Source organism: Triticum urartu, chromosome 1A, assembly GCF_056163025.1.
Source record: "Triticum urartu cultivar PI428250 chromosome 1A, HENAU_Tu73, whole genome shotgun sequence".
NCBI classification, from domain to species: Eukaryota; Viridiplantae; Streptophyta; class Magnoliopsida; order Poales; family Poaceae; genus Triticum; species Triticum urartu.
Window position 1 is genome coordinate 354,404,955 of NC_141873.1, and position 20,960 is coordinate 354,425,914.

General features: G+C 46.6%; 3 protein-coding genes across 4 annotated transcripts; 2 read left to right on the forward strand and 1 right to left on the reverse strand.

The window, feature by feature from the left end:
* Positions 1-3,783: 3,783 nt before the first annotated feature.
* Positions 3,784-9,147, forward strand: LOC125511229 (uncharacterized). Of its 2 annotated transcripts, none has more exons than XM_048676557.2 (12): positions 3,784-4,129; positions 4,731-5,042; positions 5,252-5,521; positions 5,704-5,784; positions 5,880-6,003; positions 6,115-6,225; positions 6,536-6,696; positions 6,792-7,112; positions 7,191-7,310; positions 7,385-8,027; positions 8,220-8,342; positions 8,739-9,147. In XM_048676557.2, the coding sequence occupies exons 1-12, from the start codon at positions 3,833-3,835 to the stop codon at positions 8,891-8,893; spliced, it is 2,718 nt and encodes a 905-aa protein (XP_048532514.2). In that variant the 5' UTR covers positions 3,784-3,832; the 3' UTR covers positions 8,894-9,147. The 2 variants fall into 2 exon arrangements, with proteins under 2 accessions (XP_048532514.2, XP_048532522.2); XM_048676565.2 differs by having other exon boundaries at positions 8,220-8,311.
* A 40-nt stretch (positions 9,148-9,187) lies between these two features.
* LOC125511246 (putative ADP-ribosylation factor GTPase-activating protein AGD8) lies at positions 9,188-13,350 on the reverse strand. The gene is made up of 7 exons (XM_048676576.2): positions 13,191-13,350; positions 12,908-13,026; positions 11,775-12,210; positions 11,268-11,528; positions 10,441-10,563; positions 9,654-9,755; positions 9,188-9,571 (listed from the first exon to the last, which is right to left on the reverse strand). Exons 1-7 carry the CDS (start codon positions 13,260-13,262, stop codon positions 9,467-9,469), a joined length of 1,218 nt encoding a protein of 405 aa, XP_048532533.2. The 5' UTR covers positions 13,263-13,350; the 3' UTR covers positions 9,188-9,466.
* A 1,771-nt stretch (positions 13,351-15,121) lies between these two features.
* On the forward strand, positions 15,122-18,919 carry LOC147991201 (uncharacterized). The gene is made up of 2 exons (XM_087538569.1): positions 15,122-16,516; positions 18,578-18,919. Exons 1-2 carry the CDS (start codon positions 15,122-15,124, stop codon positions 18,917-18,919), a joined length of 1,737 nt encoding a protein of 578 aa, XP_087394695.1.
* Positions 18,920-20,960: the final 2,041 nt, after the last annotated feature.

A 20,960-nucleotide genomic window follows, 5' to 3' on the forward strand; every position in this document is an offset into this window, starting at 1 on the left:
AGAACCAATCTCACCTACGCATCAAAACCACAATGATAGTTTGTCAATTTGACTCCATTTTAACCTTCGCAAGGACCGGGCGTAGCCACACTTGGTTCAACTAAAGTTGGAGAGACAGTCGCCCGCAAGCCACCTATGTGCAAAGCACGTCAGGAGAATCGGTCTCGCGTAAGCGTACGCGTAATGTTGGTCCGGGTCATCTCGTCCAACAATGCCGCCGAACCAAAGTATGACATGCTGGTAGGCAGTATGACTTATATCGCCCACAACTCACCTGTGTTCTACTCGTGCATATAACATCAACATAAATAACCTAGGCTCGGATGCCACTGTTGGGGAACGTAGTAATTTCAAAAAAATTCCTACGCACACGCAAGATCATGGTGATGCATAGCAACGAGAGGGGAGAGTATGATCTACGTACCCTTGTAGATCGCAACGGAAGCGTTGACACAACGTAGAGGAAGTAGTCGTACGTCTTCTTCCTGATCCGACCGATCCAAGCACCGTTACTCCGGCACCTCCGAGTTCTTAGCACACGTACAGCTCGATGACGCTCCCCGGGCTCCGATCCAGCAAAGCTTCGGGGATGAGTTCCGTCAGCACAACGGCATGGTGATGATGATGATGTTCCATCGACGCAGGGCTTCGCCTAAGCACTACAACGATATGACCGAGGTGGAATATGGTGGCAGGGGGCACCGCACATGGCTAAGGAACGATCACGAGGATCAACTTGTGTGTCTCTGGGGTGCCCCTGCCTCCGTATATAAAGGACTAGAGGGGGGAGGCTGGCCGGCCAAGGAGGGCGCGCCAGGAGAGTCCTACTCCCTCTGGGAGTAGGATTCCCCCCCCCCCAATCCTAGTTGGAATAGGATTCGCGGAGGGGGGGAAAGAGAGAGAGGGGCCGGCCCCCTCTCCTTGTCCAATTCGGACCAAGGGAGGGGAGGGGCGTGCGGCCCATGTAGGGCTGCCTCTTCTCTTTTCCACTAAGGCCCAATAAGGCCCATCTAGCTCCTCGGGGGGTTCCGGTAACCTCCCGGTACTCCGGTAAAATCCCGATTTCACCCGGAACACTTCCGATATCCAAACATAGGCTTCCAATATATCAATCTTTATGTCTCGACCATTTCGAGACTCCTCGTCATGTCCGTGATCACATCCGGGACTCCGAACAAACTTCGGTACATCAAAATGCATAAACTCATAATAACTGTCATCGTAACTTTAAGCATGCGGACCCTACGGTTCGAGAACAATGTAGACATGACCGAGACACGTCTCTGGTCAATAACCAATAGCGGGACCTGGATGCCCATATTGGCTCCTACATATTCTACGAAGATCTTTATCGGTCAGACCGCATAACAGCATACGTTGTTCCCTTTGTCATCGGTATGTTACTTGCCCGAGATTCGATCGTCGGTATCTTAATACCTAGTTCAATCTCGTTACCGGCAAGTCTCTTTACTCGTTCCGTAATACATCATCTCACAACTAACTCATTAGTTGCAATGCTTGCAAGGCTTATGTGATGTGCATTACCGAGAGGGCCCAGAGATACCTCTCCGACAATCGGAGTGACAAATCCTAATCTCGAAATATGCCAACCCAACATGTACCTTTGGAGACACCTGTAGAGCTCCTTTATAATCACCCAGTTACGTTGTGACGTTTGATAGCACACAAAGTGTTCCTCCGGCAGACGGGAGTTGCATAATCTCATAGTCATAGGAACATGTATAAGTCATGAAGAAAGCAATAGCAACATACTAAACGATCGGGTGCTAAGCTAATGGAATGGGTCATGTCAATCACATCATTCTCCTAATGATGTGATCCCGTTAATCAAATAACAACTCTTTTGTTTATGGTTAGGAAACATAACCATCTTCGATTAACGAGCTAGTCAAGTAGAGGCATACTAGTGACACTTTGTTTGTCTATGTATTCACACAAGTATTATGTTTCCGGTTAATACAATTCTAGCATGAATAATAAACATTTATCATGATATAAGGAAATAAATAATAACTTTATTATTGCCTCTAGGGCATATTTCCTTCAGCTGGTGGCCGCAGTGTGTGCGCGTTGCGACCTGGTCGGTGGTGGGCGACACGTGAAGGCGTCTCTGAGGCTCCACGGTTGCTAGTGGTGGCAGCTCCGGCTCTCCACTTGGCGGGTGGTACTGCGGTTCATGGTCCGGCGGTGGTCCGAGACGGCGACCATGGTGGGGAGACACATGAGATGTCTGGTGGGGGGCTGGTCAGGAGGGATGGGGATCTGGATGGTCACTGGCGGCTTCGTTGGTGGTTGGGGTTCGGTAAGACCAAAGTCGGTGCCTTGCTTGGTCGTGGAGTTGTAGGATGGTAGGGCGGCGGCCCGAACGGTGGGAGGCGTGGCGTTTGTGGGAGGAGCATGTGACTCAGGTGCGCGCGGGCAATCATGGTTAAGTGGGTGGTGTGGTTATGGGTGGTCGATGGTGCTAGGGCTACAAACGAGTCCAGTTCGAGGGACTTGGATTATGCTTAGCTCAACGTATACTAAAAATTGAGCGAGCTCAAACCAAGCGAAGCTCGAGGTCGAGCTGTAGAAGTGGCTCGTGCCCAGCTTGTAATGATATCGACTCGATCTCGAGCTAGTTTCGAGCTAAATAAAATAATACTTTCATAATGCAGCACAAAATTTCAAAAGATAGACCACAACATAACATAAGAAACCATTACATATTTCAAATTGTTATCTCTCAACTGAATACTTAATAGCAAGAGATCATGGATGTAGCAAAAGAAAAGCAAAGGTGCATTTGCTCTCGAACTTGGGCTAAAATAACATGATATTTAACACATGTTTGACCACATATCACAATGGGGATAAATTTTCTCCGCACTTAATTAAGCTTCAATATTTGGTAGTAGGTAAAACAGAGAAAAATCATACACAACATACATCATATTTTTTCACTATATAAGTACATATATGGTAAAAATTGCCTCATTTCTTTTTATAGATCAAAATTATTTAATATAATTATATGATATCGGGCCATTGAGCTAAAATCAAGCGAGCCGGTATTGACTCAAGATCAGCTCGTTTCTCGATCGAGCTACATAAAGTTTTCATACTCACCTCATTTCTTCTCGAATCGAGCCAAAATATGAGTCAATCTCGAGCGGCTCACGAGCCTCAAGCTTTTCTTGTAGCCGCAGCCAGCACCCCGACTATTGTGCTTCCTTTGCCACCATCACCTCATGCCGCCGGGCAAAGCCAACAAACGGCCAGTGGTGGCAGGATTTGTTAGGTAGAGGCATGCTTGGTTGGTTGCCCATGCCAAATACCCATTGGTAGGTTATATCTTGCTGGCCTCTACAGAAATTGTCAAAGTTAAGTTTTGATATTGTCATATTGGCAAAATATCATGTTCGATACAACAATTTTTCCGTGCCTCTTCTGTTAGACAACCGTGGCTTGGCACGTTACTAAAAGCTCTTGCATCTCCGGGTCAAAAAAAAAAGCTCTTGCATCTCGCAACAAAAGAGGAACCTGTAGCATTCCCTGGAAAAAAAAGATGGAGGAAGCTGTAGCTGTAGCGACCCAAAGGCAAACGCAAGAGATAAGGACGAAGAGGACGCGACGAGAACGAGACCCGAATGACCCGGCCAGGTCACGGGAGGGGAGGACTCCGACCGCGGCATATAAAGTCTCTCGCCGCCTCCACCCACGCAGCGTCGCGCCCGTTCCGATTTCCTCCGCGACGACGCGCCACCCTGCCCACCCCCCACCCACCGCGCGCACCACCCCCCAAACCCCCGCAAAACCATAGCCAGCTCCCATGGCTGCGGACGACGGCCACGCCACCACCGCCGTCGCGCCAATGCCGCGCCCGGAGGAGGAGCGCGAGCAGCCTCCCCATGCCGCGGACGCCCCCGTCGACCCAATGACGGCGCCGCCGCCGCCGCCGCTGGAGGAGGAGGAGGAGCAGCAGCAGCAGCCGGGGGAGCGGCCAACCACCGCCGCGGACGCGGTCGTCGCTCCAATGCCGCCGCCCCCGCCGCTGCCTTCGCAGCCGGAGGAGAAGCAGGAGGAGCAGCCGGTGCCCGCCGCGGCGCTGCCCCAGCCGCTCGAATCGGTAGCCGCCTTGCTGTGTGTTTAGTCTAGTCCATGCCTGTCTCGCTCCCGATCTTCTTAGTCCTGTTTAGTCCTGTTCTATCCGTCGATCATCGGGCAGTTCCGATCGTGTTTAATTACCTGCGGCGTGCTTAATCGAGCGCTAATTAATCCGCTGGAATATCTTGTATTTTGCTTCCCCGCGCTTGCCGCTTTAGTTCCACCCTAGATATTTTACCCGTGGCCTCCGCGCGCTTGATCGGGATGGCGTCGAGGCAATCTACATAGATTTCGAGTTCCTCACGCGTGTTTGCTTCGTTAGCTGTGCTTGTGCGCCCCTTTGATTACCCCTAGATAGGTAGCTATCTTCGCGATTCCAACGTTTTAATTTCCCCAAATTAATTTCGACGGCTACCCCCTTGATTTGGCACTAGATTATATGGTAGCTTGATTTCAAGTGTCCATCTTCGTTGTGGTTTGGTGCGTAGTTGATTGGTCCAGATTTGAATTTGGTGGTTAGTTTGGTTTGCTGCTAGCTCCGCACCTCAAATTGCAATGCTGCGTATTTCCGACATTAACATCACTAATCTGGTGCCTGGGTTCTGGATGATCGGTTATTGCAGGGTCCGGCTTCAGCCGAGGAGGGACACGAGGATACATTGAAAGATAAAAATCCCTTCAAGGTTCCAGATCCAGCCGATGAGGGACACGAGGAGACATTATCAAAGGACAAAAATCCCTTCAAGGTTCCAGATCCAGCTGATGAGGGACACGAGGAGACATTAGCAAAGGACAAGAATCCCTTCAAGGTTCCAGTTTCAGCCGACGAGGCAGACAAGGAGACCTGTCGAGACCGGAAGCTCTTGCGGATTATGGGTCGAGCAGATGAGAGATACCACAAGGGGATCGGGCAAGGCCGACGTCCTGAGGATGATGTATGCATTTGCTAATTTCTGTCAATTCTTGTTTGAAGCTGTCATTTTGTTTGCTACTGGCACCGTGGAGTTATCACTAAATGCCACTTTGGTGTACCAATTTTATCTAGTGTGTTACATGCACTCTCCCTCTATCTCACACAAACTGGAAGCTCATGCACTCCAATATTTACATAGTAGCTAACATTTCAGTTCTGTTTGTTCTCCAGGATTCGGAGGATTCTTGTGGTTGTTCCCACTATAGGAGGTCGCACTTTTTGTACCGTCATGAACAAAGAGATCCTAGATATTATGATCATGAATTTCATTGTGTCAGATTTCGTCAGAACTGTTGTCCGAATTGGAATCATAGTGCACTACATCTTGGAAATGGTTATCCCGATAGGTACGGTTACCCAGGTCATCCACATCGTGGCTATGGCTACCCAATTGGACGATTTGATCAAGATTGTATGGATCTGTACAATCCGAGTCTGATGGTAGGCACAACCTATTGCTTCTTTTGTATATATTATTGACTGTGTACTAATATTCCTGATAATGACAAGATATTGAAGTAATTCATTTTACGCTATCATGCAAACATTCATGACATTTTGTGATATTTTGTTATCTTAGTCTGTTTGACTTGGACATCTTCCACTTTTGTTTTCTGCCCTAGGATTCTTGGGATGACAAGCTTGTAGATACTCAATGCTGTTCTTGGTACAAACTGACTCGTGGAAAGAACGATTTCCCTGTGGTAAGCTAGACACGTGCAACATCATGCTTGCGATGCTTCGTTTCCTCTCAGATCAAGTAAATGTGTTTGTTATACTGTTTGCGCTGCTTTCATAGGCTGCATCGCTAAGTAATCCTGAGAAGTGGATATGCTTCCTTAATTGTATTCTCCAGTGTGTTGTTCACACAGTTCCTTTAGTGTCGAAGCTTCTGCAAGATCGCCACCTAGGTCCATGTCCTAGTAAGTCATCTAGTTCAATCTACTGTCATTCTTCTAGTTTAGCTACTGTCGAGCATCTCTTCATATCAACCGTTGTGTTTTCAATTGGGTTTTTTGATGATTTTTCTGTAGGTGGTTCTGACGAATTCTGCTGTTACTGCTCCCTACGACACCATGCTTCTGAAGTTATCAGGCTCTCAGGAGATGTTCTCTACCCCAGAAAGTTTGTCAAACGCCTCAAGTGTATGTTTGTTCAACCGAGCTTTTAAAATTCCTTCCCGTATACTCATAAACTGTTTAAATCAGTGGTTGGTTCCTTTGCCTGTGGTGTTGGTCGTGTGTAGCGGAGTTTTAGTCTATTTAACTGAACTTTCAGTTTTCTTCTGTGTATACTTCATTGGCCGCTTATATATTATCAGAGAGATTCAAGTCTTGTTTAGCTATATTGTGTCCGTTTAACCCATTTCAGTTATTCTATTCATATTATTATTACATACTTGAGTCATCCCTGTGATTATGTACTGAACTTCGTTTTCCATAAAATGGTTTGCAGCGATATTTCGAGATTTCGAGCAGGGACAACACCAAGATGCACATGAATTCCTCCGCTGCTTGCTTGATAAATTAGATGAGGTAACTGTCGCTCCCAGGTCTGAATCCGAGGAGCCCTCTTCTATTGTCAAAGAACTTTTTGGGGGCCAACTGAAAAGCCAGGTGTGTGTCTGTTGATCCTCACTACCAGTTACATCAGTATTGTTCTGACTTGGTCTATGATTGATAATTCACTCAAATGTTTTTGATTTGCTCAGTTGAATTGTCCAAAGTGCAATCATTGCTCGGACAGATTGGAGTCTTTCCTTGACCTTAACCTGGAGGTTAACCAAATGGACACTATCATGGATTCACTATCATCTTATACCAAAATTGAGGTTGTGGAAGATTTCATTTGTGATGGATGCAAATCTCGTGTGAACATGGAAAAGCACCTCAAGGTGGAGCAGGCTCCAGAAGTTCTTGTAATCCAGCTCAAACGGTTTCAAAATTTGGGGAGTGATATATCTAAGATTCATGACATGGTGAAGTATCAGTTAGAGCTGGATTTAAACCCCTTCATGAGCTCCCCTGTTGACGTGAGTCCACTTTCTTCTAATTTGATCATATTTCCCAACCACCCAAGTATATATGGCTGATGCACATTGTTGTTGCAGAAACCTCAATGCTATGATTTGTATGGAGTTGTAGAACACTGGGGTAACACAGCCAAGGGTCACTATGTTTGTTATATCCGTTCATCAGAAACTGATTGGTTTCTCTTTGACGATGATAAGGTAATCTATCTACTGCCTGTATATTTTTTTTGACCTTTTGTCAAGTTACCTGGCTCTAACATTCCATGGTGCAGATTGTGAAAATGACTGAGGACAGAGTTTTGGAGAAAAAAGCATATGTTCTGTTCTATGTCAAGAAAGGTTCATCCCCATGGTTCTCTACATTACTTGAGAAGGAGATGTTGCTGTCGGATTATTTTGAAGAATTGGCGGGCAAAGGATTAGATGAGGATGGTGCTTCCAAAGCGGGCAGCTACAGTAGCAGTGGTAGTGACAGTGACAATGGCAGTGTTGAACAAGATGTCACGGAGCATTTTTCTGGACCAGCAGAGAAAAATGAAGCTGGCCCCAGTTCGGCCGGCTTGTCACAAGGAGTCCCAGGAATTGAAAACGGCAGTACCCTTTGCAGTGTACCTGACAAAAACGAAGTGGGTTGCAGCCTAGGTGGAGTACCATCTGGAGGAACACAGAAACCCACCTCCCTTACCCTATCAAGTGTGGAAAATGGAGATGCTAGTGGGTTGCCGTTGCTATTGGAGAACAAAGAGAAGTCCAGCCATGGCACCAGGGAAGCGAACCATAATGGGCCATCATCAGAGGTGCTTGATGCAGGCTCCCATGGAGGGTCATCACAAGAGAATGGGAGAAGCTGCAACCTACCCCAGTCATCATCACATAAACATGAAGACTGCTGTCCTGAAAACTTGACACTGCACAGTAAGTGTGTTCTTTCTCTGTTAAAAGAAAACAACCTGAAATTTACTCACATAAGTTTCCCACAATGGTGTCTCTGAGCCTGCTCCTTCTATATCAATGAAATGCGAAAAAGCAACAGCACAGTAATAGTCTCTATGTGTTTGTACGTTGTGCTGGTGGCTGGTGTTTTATGAGGCTTATCTCTTTCTGTAGAAGAAGAAGAATATGGGATGGTAGGCTCTTGTGATTCTCCTGCTGGATCGCTGCACGCACGTGGGAGTGCTGGCACTTCAAGGCTCAGAACAGTAGGCTCCAACTCCGACCACACTACTAATGGCGAGTGCAATACTAAGTTCATTTAGATTCAGATACAAAATTGGAATGGTTTCATGCCAGCCCTTTTTGATTTTCTCTCAGACACCTTTTAGGGATGGGCGGCTGTTTAATTGGCTTCTGTTTTTGTCACGCACTTGTGAGCTCATGTGAGCAAAGCAAACATCAGATATAAACCATAGTCATTCAGTCCCCTTTTATATATATTAACTAGAAATCCACTCTTGTTTTAAGCTTTTTAGCGTTTTGAAAGGAAAAGACTGATGAAATGTGTAATGTTCCTTAAAGCTTTGAGCGCAAAAAATAGGGGTAACACTGCAATTTTGTGTGCGTCTTTATTTTGTTATACAGTTGTAATCTATGTTAGTTTACTCTCAATCAGCTGTGTCCCGCGTGCAGATGTCGGAGTCAAGACCAGAGCAGGGAAGCGGATGAGAGCCCAGGCTACAGCAGCTGCAGTGACGGCGAAGAAGCAGAAGACGAATGGCGGTGTAAAGAACTATCTACAGAAGACGAGGGTAACAAGAGGGAGGGGCAGGAGAAAGCGGAGGTAGAAGGGGACATCGCCTCATCATATATATAAACTTCATAAGTGCGCGTAGCTAATTACCGTTAGCACAAGGGTTTCGCAGTGAGAAAGCAGAACAGTGACACGGCAATTTTTGGACACTTGTAACAGATGGCCACCTGAGCTTTGCTGAACTATACTCTAGTAGTTATCATCCCTGTTGCATGGTTTAGCTTTGCTGAACTATACTCTAGTTATCATCCCTGTTGCATGGTTTTGTTTGATGTATGCATCAACTGGCTGGTGACTACCAGCTTTCCATAGGGCAAGGACACGCCTGTACTGATAACCATATATGGTATGAAATGGTCATTACAAAGCAAAGGCATTTTCTTTGGTAGCACAACACCCATCTGGTTCCCACGAAACTCCAAATGCTATTACGACTTTAGCCAGAAAGCATTTGCGAGAAAATCCTCATTCTTTCTCTACCGACTTTAAGTTTTAAGATTCCTATGGACTCTTATACAGAGCCACCACCAATCTGTTGTCATGCTCTAACAATCAGGAGAGGCGGACCGCCGAAGGCCTGTGATAGAGTCTTGACTGTAAATTCAGCTCAGAGGATCCGGTCAAGATCAGATATGATGTTGGACGCCATAGATGTCAGCTTCTTCCCAGTCTGCCCAGCAATGCTCTTGAGAGAGGTCAAGTCCTGAGTGGCCTGCACCAGTCAACAGAGCATTAACACAAGTCCATCAAGGAAACCAGCCATGCTAAGTATGCTGATGCCTCGCCAGTGTTACCTGGAAGGAGATTCTGTTGATCAAATCCGAAGCACTCAGATCGGCATTAGAATTGTTCGCTTGTTGGCCAAACAGATCAGCACTTGAAATGGCAGAGGATCCCTACAGCAACGTATTACACATAGTACCAATCAATCCGGAGCTATCAAACAAGGTAAACTAGCAAAGCCGTGCAGTACTGAAAACAGATTATTCACTTGGGGAGTTAGGGTCAAGCTGATCAACTGTGATGGAGAGTTGGAAATCAACGTAAGAAAAAAACTGTGATGATTCCCTCCGTCCCAAAATAAGTGTCTCAAGCTTAGTACAACTTTGTACTAAAGTTAGTACTCCCTCCGTTTTTATTTAGTCCGCATATTAGTTTTGGTCAAAGTCAAGCTTTGTAAACTTTGACTAAGTTTATAAACAAAAATATTAATATATACAATAACAAATCAATACTATTAGATTCATTATTGAATGTACTAACACACCATATAGATTTGTTATGGTAAATGCTTATAATTTTTTCTATAAAGTTGGTCAAATTTTATGAAGTTTGACTTCGGTCAAACCTAATATGCAGACTAAATAAAAACGGAGGGAGTACAAAATTGAGGCACTTATTTTGGGACGGAGGGAGTACTATACTTGTAAAAATCAAAATGATAAGTAGGAGTATAAAAAGGCGAAAAGAACGTCCCGGGATTAAAAAAAAACAAGGGCGTATAGGCCAGATCCATGGCATTGGGGTTTGTTCTAAACAAAGATCAGGAATAAGTTTATTATCATCCCAGATTGTACTTACAGAGAATTTTTGGAGGGAGATTTGGCCCTCTTTTTCTAAATTGGCTTGATCACCGAAAAACTGAGAAGATGAAATAGACTTTGCATTTGAGAACTTCTGTCTTGCTTCGCTACTTTCCTCGACCTGGAGATCATTATTACAATCGATTATTCACAGGCCACTTGAAAGTTGGACCCCAAGACAAGAATATGTAAAACAAGTCTACATTTCACTATATGTAAACAATTTTCTCATTTCCAGAGGGAACACACTCAAATGCTTCATTATGCACAGATGGAATAAAGAAACCATCACGATCAGTGGGAATTTATAGACAAGCCACTCAGAACTAAAGCACAATTACAGCAGAACTAAAATTGTAGCCAGGGATAAGTTAGACAAGTCATTCAGCTTCAAAACTGCAATTTTTCTCAAAATGATGAAACACAGTGAATATTCTACCACCTCAACATGCATTTTTAGACAATTGTGCTTCTGGAAATGCCTTGTAATGCTGTTAACCATTATCACACATCAAGATGAACCAAGTCAATTGTGCTTCTGGAAAGCATGCTAGCCAATTCAAAGCATACCGCCACATAGAACTGGGTTACCTAAGACTAGAACTGAACTAACATTATGACCAATATTACATAACTGACTTATCATATACTCCCTCCGTCCGGAAATACTTGTCATCAAAATGGATAAAAGGAGATGTATCTAGACGTATTTTAGTTTTAGATACAACCCTTTTTATCCATTTTGATAACAAGTATTTTCGGATGGAGGGAGTACATGATTCATCATCATATAAATGATACAACTACAGGATAATTAAACATTACCTGCATTTTGGATGCACCAGAAGTAGATTTCTTGTGATATCCACTGTCCATCCCGTATTCACCAAAAAAGTTTGAAGACTTTGGGGGCGCAACATGCCCAAACGCCTGGTTTTCCGCAGAGCTGCTCCCAGCAGAAGGTACATTTTCCACATATTCAAATCGGGAAGTATGAGATTTGCTCCTAGCTGTAGTGCTTTCAGCCACTGATGGCAGGGCAGGAGCTGGCTCTTCAGGTTTCTGCTCATAGAGGCTTTCACTTGGCTGAAGCAAATGACAAAAGTTATTAGTACAGAATTTCACAAACCTAAACGAAACCAAATAAATACATTTGGTAACTGGCAAGTTCAGTGGAAATCTACAAAAATGAGTGTCATATCAGCATGGAGCTACTCTTCTATTTCTTATTCCTAACACAAACTGGGCAAATCTACTGGCTCGTCATTGTATGAAAAGTAAAAGGTCTGCTGTCTCCTCAGTTTACTCAAGTGTAAGCTGCAGACTGCGTACCTTTGTCGTAAGCTTGCGCGCACCAAGTCCACCAGTCTTACTTCCAGGCTTCTTTCCACCGATTGGCTTCTTGAATGAATGGGTAGGAGCTTTAGGTGAACGAATAGTTTCAGACTCAGGCTCATTCTTCTCATTCACAACTACTTTCGGCACCTCTGCCAGTTTGAAATCAGGAAATGCAGCTGCTTGGCTTGAAGTCTGAGAAGCTGCGACTGGGGAGGGCGGCCCACTATTATTGCCATCTTCTGTGGAACTTTTAGAAACCTCTTTGAGGAGCAACTGTCTGTATAAGTCAGCAGCTCTTGAAGTGTACTTTGCCTCGATCTTTCCACCATCAGTCCAACCATGCTGCTTAAAGAAAGCTTGTGCACGGTTGTTTCCCCCATAAACCATCATTTTCAACTGTTCTGGGGTCCATGAATCCAAATTTGTTGACCTGCAGATTATTGTCAAAATTTAGTGACAAATTTTATATAATGTCACCACGAATAAATCCAGTCAATGTGCTTTCAGGAAGTACTGAAGTTCAAGAAATGCATAGATTTCCATAGTGACAATATGCTAGGTGTTAGGCGAAGAAGGAAATAACTTGTTTTTTTGTATTAAACATGTAAAGCAAGACCTATCTGATAAACATTCCATTCAGACAGGCTAAGCCGACTTGGACAGAGCATACAACAACTTCGGAAGTGTCATGTTGCATCAAAAGGTGATTTACAAAGTTCAGTATGCAGAAAGAAAAACACACCACCATGCTTCTTACAGGTTATGCTGAAGCTTTTGAACAATTGGTAATGGCATTCAACATTATGCATCTCCACTCACACAATCTATGCCAGAATAAACTGCAATTCCCCCATGTAAAAAAAGTCCAGCGTCAAAATTACAGCTGGCCTCATCCACATTCATCAGCAAGCCTGCACATTCTCTCACAAAGTTCGGTAGTGCTACTTCACATGGCATGACAGGCACGAAGGAATACACAATGGACGAATTTTGAAACCCTAACCAGGCGGGCCCAAAATCGTATTAAAAAATCCAGAATTTACACGTGCATGGCTGATTGTATATTCTGGAAGCGCAGCGCATCACAAAGGCAAGCGTAGTGAGGAAAGGAGGTCGGGAAATTGGACCTGACGAAGGAGACGTGGACGCCGAGGCTGCGGTGGACGGCGGAGCAGTCGATGCAGAGGAAGACGCCGTAGGTGACGGAGGCCCAGGTGGGGTTCTTGGCGTTGCAGTCGAAGCACATCTGCAGACAGACAGACACATAAGGAGGGAGGGGCGCAGGAGAGGGGGATGAAACGAGGCGGAATCGGCGGACGGCGGAGGGAGGGCAACAAAGCCCTTCCTTGGCAATCGCATCGCATCGGAGCAAACGGAGGCGGGAACCGATCACGCGCGCGCGCGCGTTACCTTATTGTCGGATTTGGCGCGGAGCTTGCGGAAGACGGAGCTCCTGTCGGCGGCGCCGGCATCGGTCGCCATCGCGGCGAGCCACCAAGCCGATCGGGCGCGAGCCCTCGCTTCCTCCGAATTGAGGAGGAGGAGGAGAGATGGGGATGGGAGGAGGAAGTAAGAGAGAGGAGGAGACGCCACGCACACGCACACGCACGCGCGCCCCGACCCAGGCGAGGCGAGGAAATGGTGCTGTGCCTTTCTGCTTCGCACTCCACCTCCACCTCCACGTGTGCCGCCTTCAGCACCCGCCCTCTATCTGGGCCGCGTTGCTCTACGGGAACTTGGCCCAGTAAGAAAACTTTGGCCCGCAATGATCAAGTAAGGGATAATAAGAGCCCGGAGTGGCCGCCGCCCGGCCCGTGCTGCTTCCCCGTTGCAGCTTCAGGCCGCACCGACTATTTTTGCCATTAAGCAAGCCGTGCGCGAACCAATGAAGGCCGCTTCCCTCTAGTTAGGGTTTGTCTTCCTCCCGGGGCGACACCGTCGCCGCCGTCGAGATCTGCCTCCCCTACCTCTCCTCTCTTGGTCTGACGCCTGCTCTTGATCTAGGGCGGCCGGCGGGTCGTCCTGAGGTAGGCGGTTGCGGCAGGGTGGAGAGCGATTTAGGGTTTTCTCCAAAAAAGACCCGATACTCTCCCATCGGGTTAGGGTTTCGCGATGGCTTCAACCTCGACTTCGAACGCTGCTGCGCCAGGTTCACGGGAGGTCGATGATGTGGAAACAATGATGAAAGAGCTGGGTCTCCGGGAGGAGGACCTGGACGATGTGGTTTTTGATGAGGAAGCGGCTCCACCGGAGGCGGCCCGCTGGATTGCCCTTGCCAAGGTTCACTGCTCCAAAACTTTCAGTCAATACTGGTTCTTCCGGAATATGAGGGCGGCATGGGATCTAGCCCAAGAGGTGAAGTTCAAGCCGCTGGAAGAAAATCTCTACACCGTCCAATTTTCCTGCTTAGGTGATTGGGAAAGAGTAACCCAGGAGGGGCCATGGCACTTCAGGGGTGACGCGGTCATCCTCAAGCCTTACGATGGACTTGCTAAACCATCAACAGTCCCCCTAGACACCATTGAGATCTGGGCGCAAGTTCATGATGCACCGCCCATGTATGCCCACCTGGTGCCATCCCTCGCGGCGAAAGTAGGGGAAGTACTTTATGCTGAACCCCAGTCACAAGATTTCACGGGGAATTTTCATCGCGTGTGGGTCAGGATCAACGTCACGAACCCTCTGAAGAATGCAGTGTCTATGATCAGAGAGGGGAAGCGCCAGATATACCGGATCAAATATGAAAAGCTACTGGACTGGTGTGATGTGTGTGGCATGCTTGGGCATCTCTTCAAGGAGCACGGTACCGGAATCCACCCACTAGAAGCGCTGATCTTCAAGAACTTGCGAGCATCGTGGGTTATGCGGACCGGTCAAGGCCCGGGTGGCGGACGGGGCCGGAGAGGAGGACGAAGAGGGGGCCGCAATGGTGGCCGCAGCAGGGATGATCCTTTCGGGTATGACGGAGGAGATGAAGGCAAGAATGATGCGGAAGTTGATGCGGAGATGGATGAGGCTGGTTTAAACAGGAAAAGGGGGGCAGCCCAGACCGAGACCCTGGCCGGATCGGGGGTGGCAAAAGCTGTGTTAATGCTAGAGGGTGGAACAAACCCACAGAATGCGTCGGTCCCCCTGAGCCCTTCCTCCAAGAAACAGTCGAAGAGGAACCGGCCATCTCCACCATCAGACGACAAGGCTAATGGGAAGAACAGCTCCAATGACAAGCTTTCAAACGCGCTCTTGGCGGGCCCCCACGACGGGTCGCGCCTAGCGCAATGAGTCTTCTATGCTGGAACTGTCGCGGGGCTGGCAAACCCGCGACAGTGAAGGAGCTTCGTGACATGACGAGGCAGTATGCCCCTTCTATTCTTTGTATCCTGGAAATTCAGATAGAAGGCTCACGTGTTGAGAATTTATCCAGTAATTTAGGTTTCAATAAGAGTTATGTTGTTAGTAGTAGAGGTAGAAGTGGTGGTTTGGGAATTTTCTGGAATGATTCAATAAAAGTTGAAGTTGTTGGTTACTCGGAGTATCACATTGACGTGATTGTTGATGACTTGGTTGGAGTAAAATCTAGAGTTACTTTTGTGTATGGAGAAGCTCAGATGAACGAGAGGTATAAAACATGGAACATGCTACGAGGTATTGCAGGCACAAGTACCCTTCCATGGGCGGTGATTGGAGATTTTAATGAAGTGTTACATGGTCATGAGCACGACGGGGTTGGAAACAGAAGCCAAGCACAAATGGATGCTTTTCGTGATGCTTTGGACACCTGCAGTTTAACTGATATTGGATACACGGGGAACAGCTGGACGTTTGAAAGAAAGGTAACCGGGGGTACTTTCACCCGTGTGCTCTCTTACCCAGACGCGACACTTGAACACATAAATTCAGCCTCATCTGATCATTCGGCTCTCCTGCTCAAGATCGACGTGCATGCATGCAAGATGGGACCTAGGAGCTTTAAATACGAACTCATGTGGGAGAGGGAACCAAGCCTTTTCGAGTGCGTGAAAGATGGCTGGACAGCGACACCTGCCGATTCTGTCCATGCACTAAAAACGAAGCTAGGGGCTCTATCGGTGGACCTATCCAACTGGGATCGGGAGACGTTTGGAAGTGTACGCCAGGAAATAAAATTACTAAAGCAACAGCTGGAGACGTGGCGCTCCCAGCCGGCGAGGTCGGCTCCATCACATGTGGAAGTGAAAGTTACAGACCGTTTGGTTGAACTGTACCATCGTGAGGAAATACTCTGGAGGCAACGTGCAAGGCTGGAATGGCTCGCCCATGGTGACAAAAATATGTACTTTTTCCACCTACGGGCCAGCAGAAGGCGACGTAAGAACCAAATAAAGGCTTTGGCGCGCCCCGACGGGAGCATGACGGAGGATAAGGCAGAATTGGAAGCAATGACCACTGAGTTTTACAAGAACTTATATACATCAGAGGGGGTTCATAACATGCAAGAGGTCCTCCAGACAGTCCCGGTGAAGGTGACACAAACCATGAACACAATGTTGAATGCACCATATGATAAGGAGGAGGTCAAGCGTGGTTTGTTTCAGATGTTTCTGATAAAGGCCCCGGGGCCAGATGGATTTCCCGCCCACTTTTTTCAGCGTCACTGGGACATTTGTGGTGATGAGGTTATGAGGGCAGTAATGAGCATTATCAATGGGACAGAGTCAGCGGCCTGCATTAACGAGACGGTGTTGGTACTAATACCAAAGGTAAAAGATCCTACACTACTCTCACAATTCCGACCGATTAGTTTATGCAATGTTCTGTACAAAATTGCATCGAAAGTTATAGCTAACCGGTTAAAGCAAGTACTGCCAGAGATAATTTCAGAGGAACAATCAGCTTTTGTTCCAGGTCGCGTCATCACGGATAACATCATTGCCGCATATGAATGCTTGCATTTTATGAAGAGAAACAAAGCAAAGAAAAATCAGCGATGTGCTCTCAAGCTGGATATGATGAAGGCTTACGATAGAGTTGAATGGGCATATTTGAGGGCTATCATGTTAAAACTGGGCTTTACTGAAAGGTGGGTAAACATCATAATGGACATGGTAAGCTCGGTTAAATTTTCTGTCATGATGAATGGGAGGAAGCTGGAGCAGTTTTCACCTTCGCGAGGTATAAGACAAGGGGACCCTATATCCCCATACTTGTTCTTGATTGCAGCAGAGGGCCTTTCGTGCCTACTGAAATCAAAAAGTGAGTCATCCAATCTTCATGGCTTAACTATGGCACCTACGGCGCCACCAGTGAACCATTTGTTATTCGCAGATGACAGCCTGTTGTTCTTTAAGGCAAATAGTATGGGTGCTACGGAGGTGCTCCAAGTCTTGGATATTTACTGTCAAGATTCTGGACAACGCATAAACTATGACAAGTCTTCAATCTTTTTCAGCAAGGGAGTTTCTGATGATGTACGCCAGCAAATCAAAGGTATACTCCATGTGCCCAATGAAACATTGAATGAGAAATATCTTGGTATGCCCAGTGACATTGGTTCTTCAAAGAATGGTGCTTTCAAATATTTGAAAGATAGACTATGGAGCAAAGTACAAGGGTGGATAGAGAAAAACTTGTCTATGGCAGGAAAGGAGGTGTTGGTCAAGGCAGTAGCACAAGCTGTCCCAGTATATTCAATGTCATGTTTTAAACTGCCAAGAGGATTGTGTGAGCACTTGAATATGTTGATCCAGAAATTTTGGTGGGGTAGAAAGAATGGACAACGAAAACCGAGCTGGGTATCATGGAAGGCAATGACACAACCAAAAAACATGGAGGGATTGGGTTTTAAAGATTTTGAACTTTTCAACATGGCGATGCTAGCCAAGCAAGCATGGAGGATCTTGCAAAACCCAGAGTCCCTCAGTGCCCGTATCCTGAGAAGTGTTTACTTCCCCACAATGTCCTTGTTGGAGGCTTCTCTGGGAAACCATCCTAGCCAAATCTGGCGGGCTGTCATAGAAGGTAAAGGAGTGCTGAAGCAGGGGCTGGTGAAATGGATCGGCAATGGAGAAACCACTAACATCTGGAACGATAATTGGCTACCACGCACTGAAATGATGCGGCCATATGGGAGTAGGGTAGCGAACCCTCCTGCACATGTCTCAGAATTGATTGATTCTACCGCTACTGCATGGGACGGAGAGAGAGTTGGACAAGTGTTTATGCCAATGGATGTCCCAATAGTGCTGGGTATTCCTCTTTGTACAAGGAATGTTGCGGACTTCTGGTCTTGGCACTATGAGAAAACAGGAGTCTTTACAGTCCATTCTGCTTACGCCATGCTCGTCTCGACTAGGCAGCGGAGAGAGGCTTGGTTGGAGGAAACCGTCGGATCGTCAAGTGATCACGCGGAGGGGACATCCTAGAAGTATTTGTGGAAGGTCAAGGTACCGGGCAAAGTCCGGATGTTCTTGTGGCGACTCGATAGGCAGTCTTTGCCCACTGAGGATATTTGATCTCACTGAAATATGTCTACAACTTCCACATGTGGCTTGTGTGGTGCGCCGGATTCTTGGAGACACTCATTGTTAGAGTGCACCTCAGCGAGATGTGTCTGGGCCTTAGCAGAGGAAGAGATAGCTGAACACCTAAGTGTTTTGACTGAGCCTAACGCCAAACTTTGCCTGTTTACCATGATGGAGCTGTTATCGCATGTATCTTTTGTCAAACTGTCAGTAACCCTATGGGCTTTTTGGTGGGCTCGACGACAAGCTATCCATGAGGGAATATTCCAAAGCCCTTACTCCACCCATGATTTTGTTCAGAGATTTATAAGTGAGCTTCAGAGTTTGGAAGCCCGCAAGCCGATAGGCAACACAGCGGTAACTAGGCAACCCAACGCTGCACCTAGAGCCCGGCCGAAGGCGCCGTCGGCGGGCTTTGCCAAGATTCATGTTGATGTCGGTGTGGCGCGTTTCAACAGGGGTGGTTCAGCAGCAGCTATATGTACAGATGGTGAAGGAAACTACTTGGGCAGCACATCATTGGTGATCCCAGGGGCTGTGGATGCAGCAACACTGGAAGCTATTGCGTGTCGGGAGGCGCTGTCTTTGGCTAAAAACTTGCACATACGAGATTTTGTCATAGCATCAGACCCAAGCAGGTGATCAATGATATTAACAAGGGTTATAAGGGCAAGTATGGAGTGATCATATTAGAAATAAGCTTACGAGCTTCTGCTTTTAATTGTACTCTCGTTTTCGAAGGCCGAGCGTCGAATAGCGATGCTCATAATATAGCTAGATCTTCTCTTTCTCTTCAGCAGGGGCGCCATATTTGGCTTGTTCATCCCCATGCAAATTGTATCCCACAAACTGTGGTTTATGATCAATAAAGTGTGCCTTACCCCTCAAAAAAGCAAGCCGTGCGTGAACTCGGAAGCCACTAGTTAACGGCCGCTCTTTCGGGAGCCTCGCAACAATCAACGTCACTTGACGCGCTCTCAGTCATTTGTCACGTGTCGTGTTCTAGGCGCTCCCTTCGAATTTTATTTTTTTATTTTTCCGCACGCGTTTTCGGCTATTTAAACAGTTTTTTTTGTATTTTCAACGTTTTGGTTTTCCATCGGTCTTCCTTAGCTTTTCGACAAAAAAATCGAAAAAAATATGCGAAAAATGTGTTTTTTCCCTTTCACGAGAGTCGTTTTGCTTTCACGAGAGTCACGGCCGTGCCTCTCAGAAACGAAAAAAACGCGTTTTCTGTTTTTTTTTCTTTTGCGAGAGTCATGGTTTTGCTTCCGCGAGAGGCACGGTTGTGCTTTCGTGAGAGTCACGGCCGTGCCTCTCGAAAACGAAAAAAACACGTTTTCTATTTTTTTCCTTTCGCGAGAGTCATGGTTTTGCTTCCGCGAGAGGCACGGTTGTGCTTTCGCGAGTCACGGCCGTGCCTTTCGAAAACAAAAAAACGCGCTGTTTTTTTCCTTTCGCGAGAGTCACGGTTTTGCTTCCGCGAGAGGCATGGGTGTGCTTTCGCGAGAGTCACGTCCGTGCCTCCTCAAAAACGGAAAAAACGTGTTTTCTTTTTTCCTTCCACGAGAGTCACGGTTTTGCTTCCGCGAGAGCACGGTTGTGATTTCATGAGAGGCACGGGTGTGCCTGTTTCGGAAAGGGAGAAAACCCGTGCTCCCAGTTCGGTTTTTTCGTGAAAAAAAAGTTCGCCAAAACCTATCAACATGGGATCTAATTTTGAAGATCTCGACGCGAGGAATCCAATGGTGAAAACGGTTTGAGATTTGGACGCACGGGTTGAGAGATAAAACATGTTGAATAAACAGATCTACGAAAAAGGGAAAACTCCCAGGTTGCGACAAGTGGCGCATTGCATGTGCGCCACTTGTCACAACCTGGGAAATTGGAGTGATGTTTGCAATAAGTACTCCTCAACTAGTGATTTCGCGCGAACTCTCGCTGAAGGGCGTTAAGTAATTGGCCGGCCCATGTTCTCGCACTTGAATGAAAAAGGAAAAGAAAATGGGGAGAAGCAGCTCATGTTCGCGCTACTATCCAGTGCGTCAAAGGCTTGCACGTAATAACTATGAGGCGTGTTTTGTAATTGAGGCAAATGAAGCCGGTTTTCCATTTTGTCAGCAGGGGGAAAAGTTCTAATCAAATCTGTGGCACATGCACTCCCGGTATATTTCATGGCATGCTTTAGGCTACCTCGAAGCTTGTGTGAACACATTAATTCCTTGACCAGGGGCTTCTGGTGGGGTAGCAGAGAAGGAAAAAGAAAATCACATTTGGTATCCTGGTAGGTAATGACTTCACCCAAGTTCCTGGGAAGACTGGGTTTCCGCGACCTAGAACTCTTTAACTTGGCACTTCTTGCGAAACAATCTTGGTGGTTGCTGCAGGAGTCCATGTCTCTGAGTGTCTGCATTCTAAAGGCAGTTTACTACCCGGCCATGTCCATACTAGAAGCCGAGCTGGGATCTAATCCTTCACAAATCTGGAGAGCAATCTTGGATGGTAGAGAAGTACTAAAACAGGGCCTGATTCGCAGGATTGGAGATGGACACTCAACTGAAATTTGGGGTTGTAACTGGATTCCTAGGGAACCTCTCCTTAGACCACTTATTCCGCTTTGTGGCAAACCCTCCTACAATGGTACGCGAAATAATAAACCATTCAGAGGCGACTTGGAATTCAA

What these genes read in the sequence shown, in the direction of transcription:
- LOC125511246 (XM_048676576.2), bottom strand. Translation starts at nt 13,262, where the DNA reads ATGGCGACCGATGCCGGCGCCGCCGACAGGAGCTCCGTCTTCCGCAAG. An exon ending in CGCGCAAGCTTACGACAAAG is followed by an intron (nt 11,529 to 11,774) that starts GTACGCAGTCTG and finishes CATTTGCTTCAG; the next exon opens with CCAAGTGAAAGCCTCTATGA. An exon ending in TCTCCCTCCAAAAATTCTCT is followed by an intron (nt 9,756 to 10,440) that starts GTAAGTACAATC and finishes ACGTTGCTGTAG; the next exon opens with GGATCCTCTGCCATTTCAAG.
- LOC147991201 (XM_087538569.1), top strand. Translation starts at nt 15,122, where the DNA reads ATGACGAGGCAGTATGCCCCTTCTATTCTTTGTATCCTGGAAATTCAG. An exon ending in TGTTGGTACTAATACCAAAG is followed by an intron (nt 16,517 to 18,577) that starts GTAAAAGATCCT and finishes GATTTTGTTCAG; the next exon opens with AGATTTATAAGTGAGCTTCA.
- LOC125511229 (XM_048676557.2), top strand. Translation starts at nt 3,833, where the DNA reads ATGGCTGCGGACGACGGCCACGCCACCACCGCCGTCGCGCCAATGCCG. An exon ending in TGTACAATCCGAGTCTGATG is followed by an intron (nt 5,522 to 5,703) that starts GTAGGCACAACC and finishes TTTCTGCCCTAG; the next exon opens with GATTCTTGGGATGACAAGCT. An exon ending in TGAAAACTTGACACTGCACA is followed by an intron (nt 8,028 to 8,219) that starts GTAAGTGTGTTC and finishes CTCTTTCTGTAG; the next exon opens with AAGAAGAAGAATATGGGATG.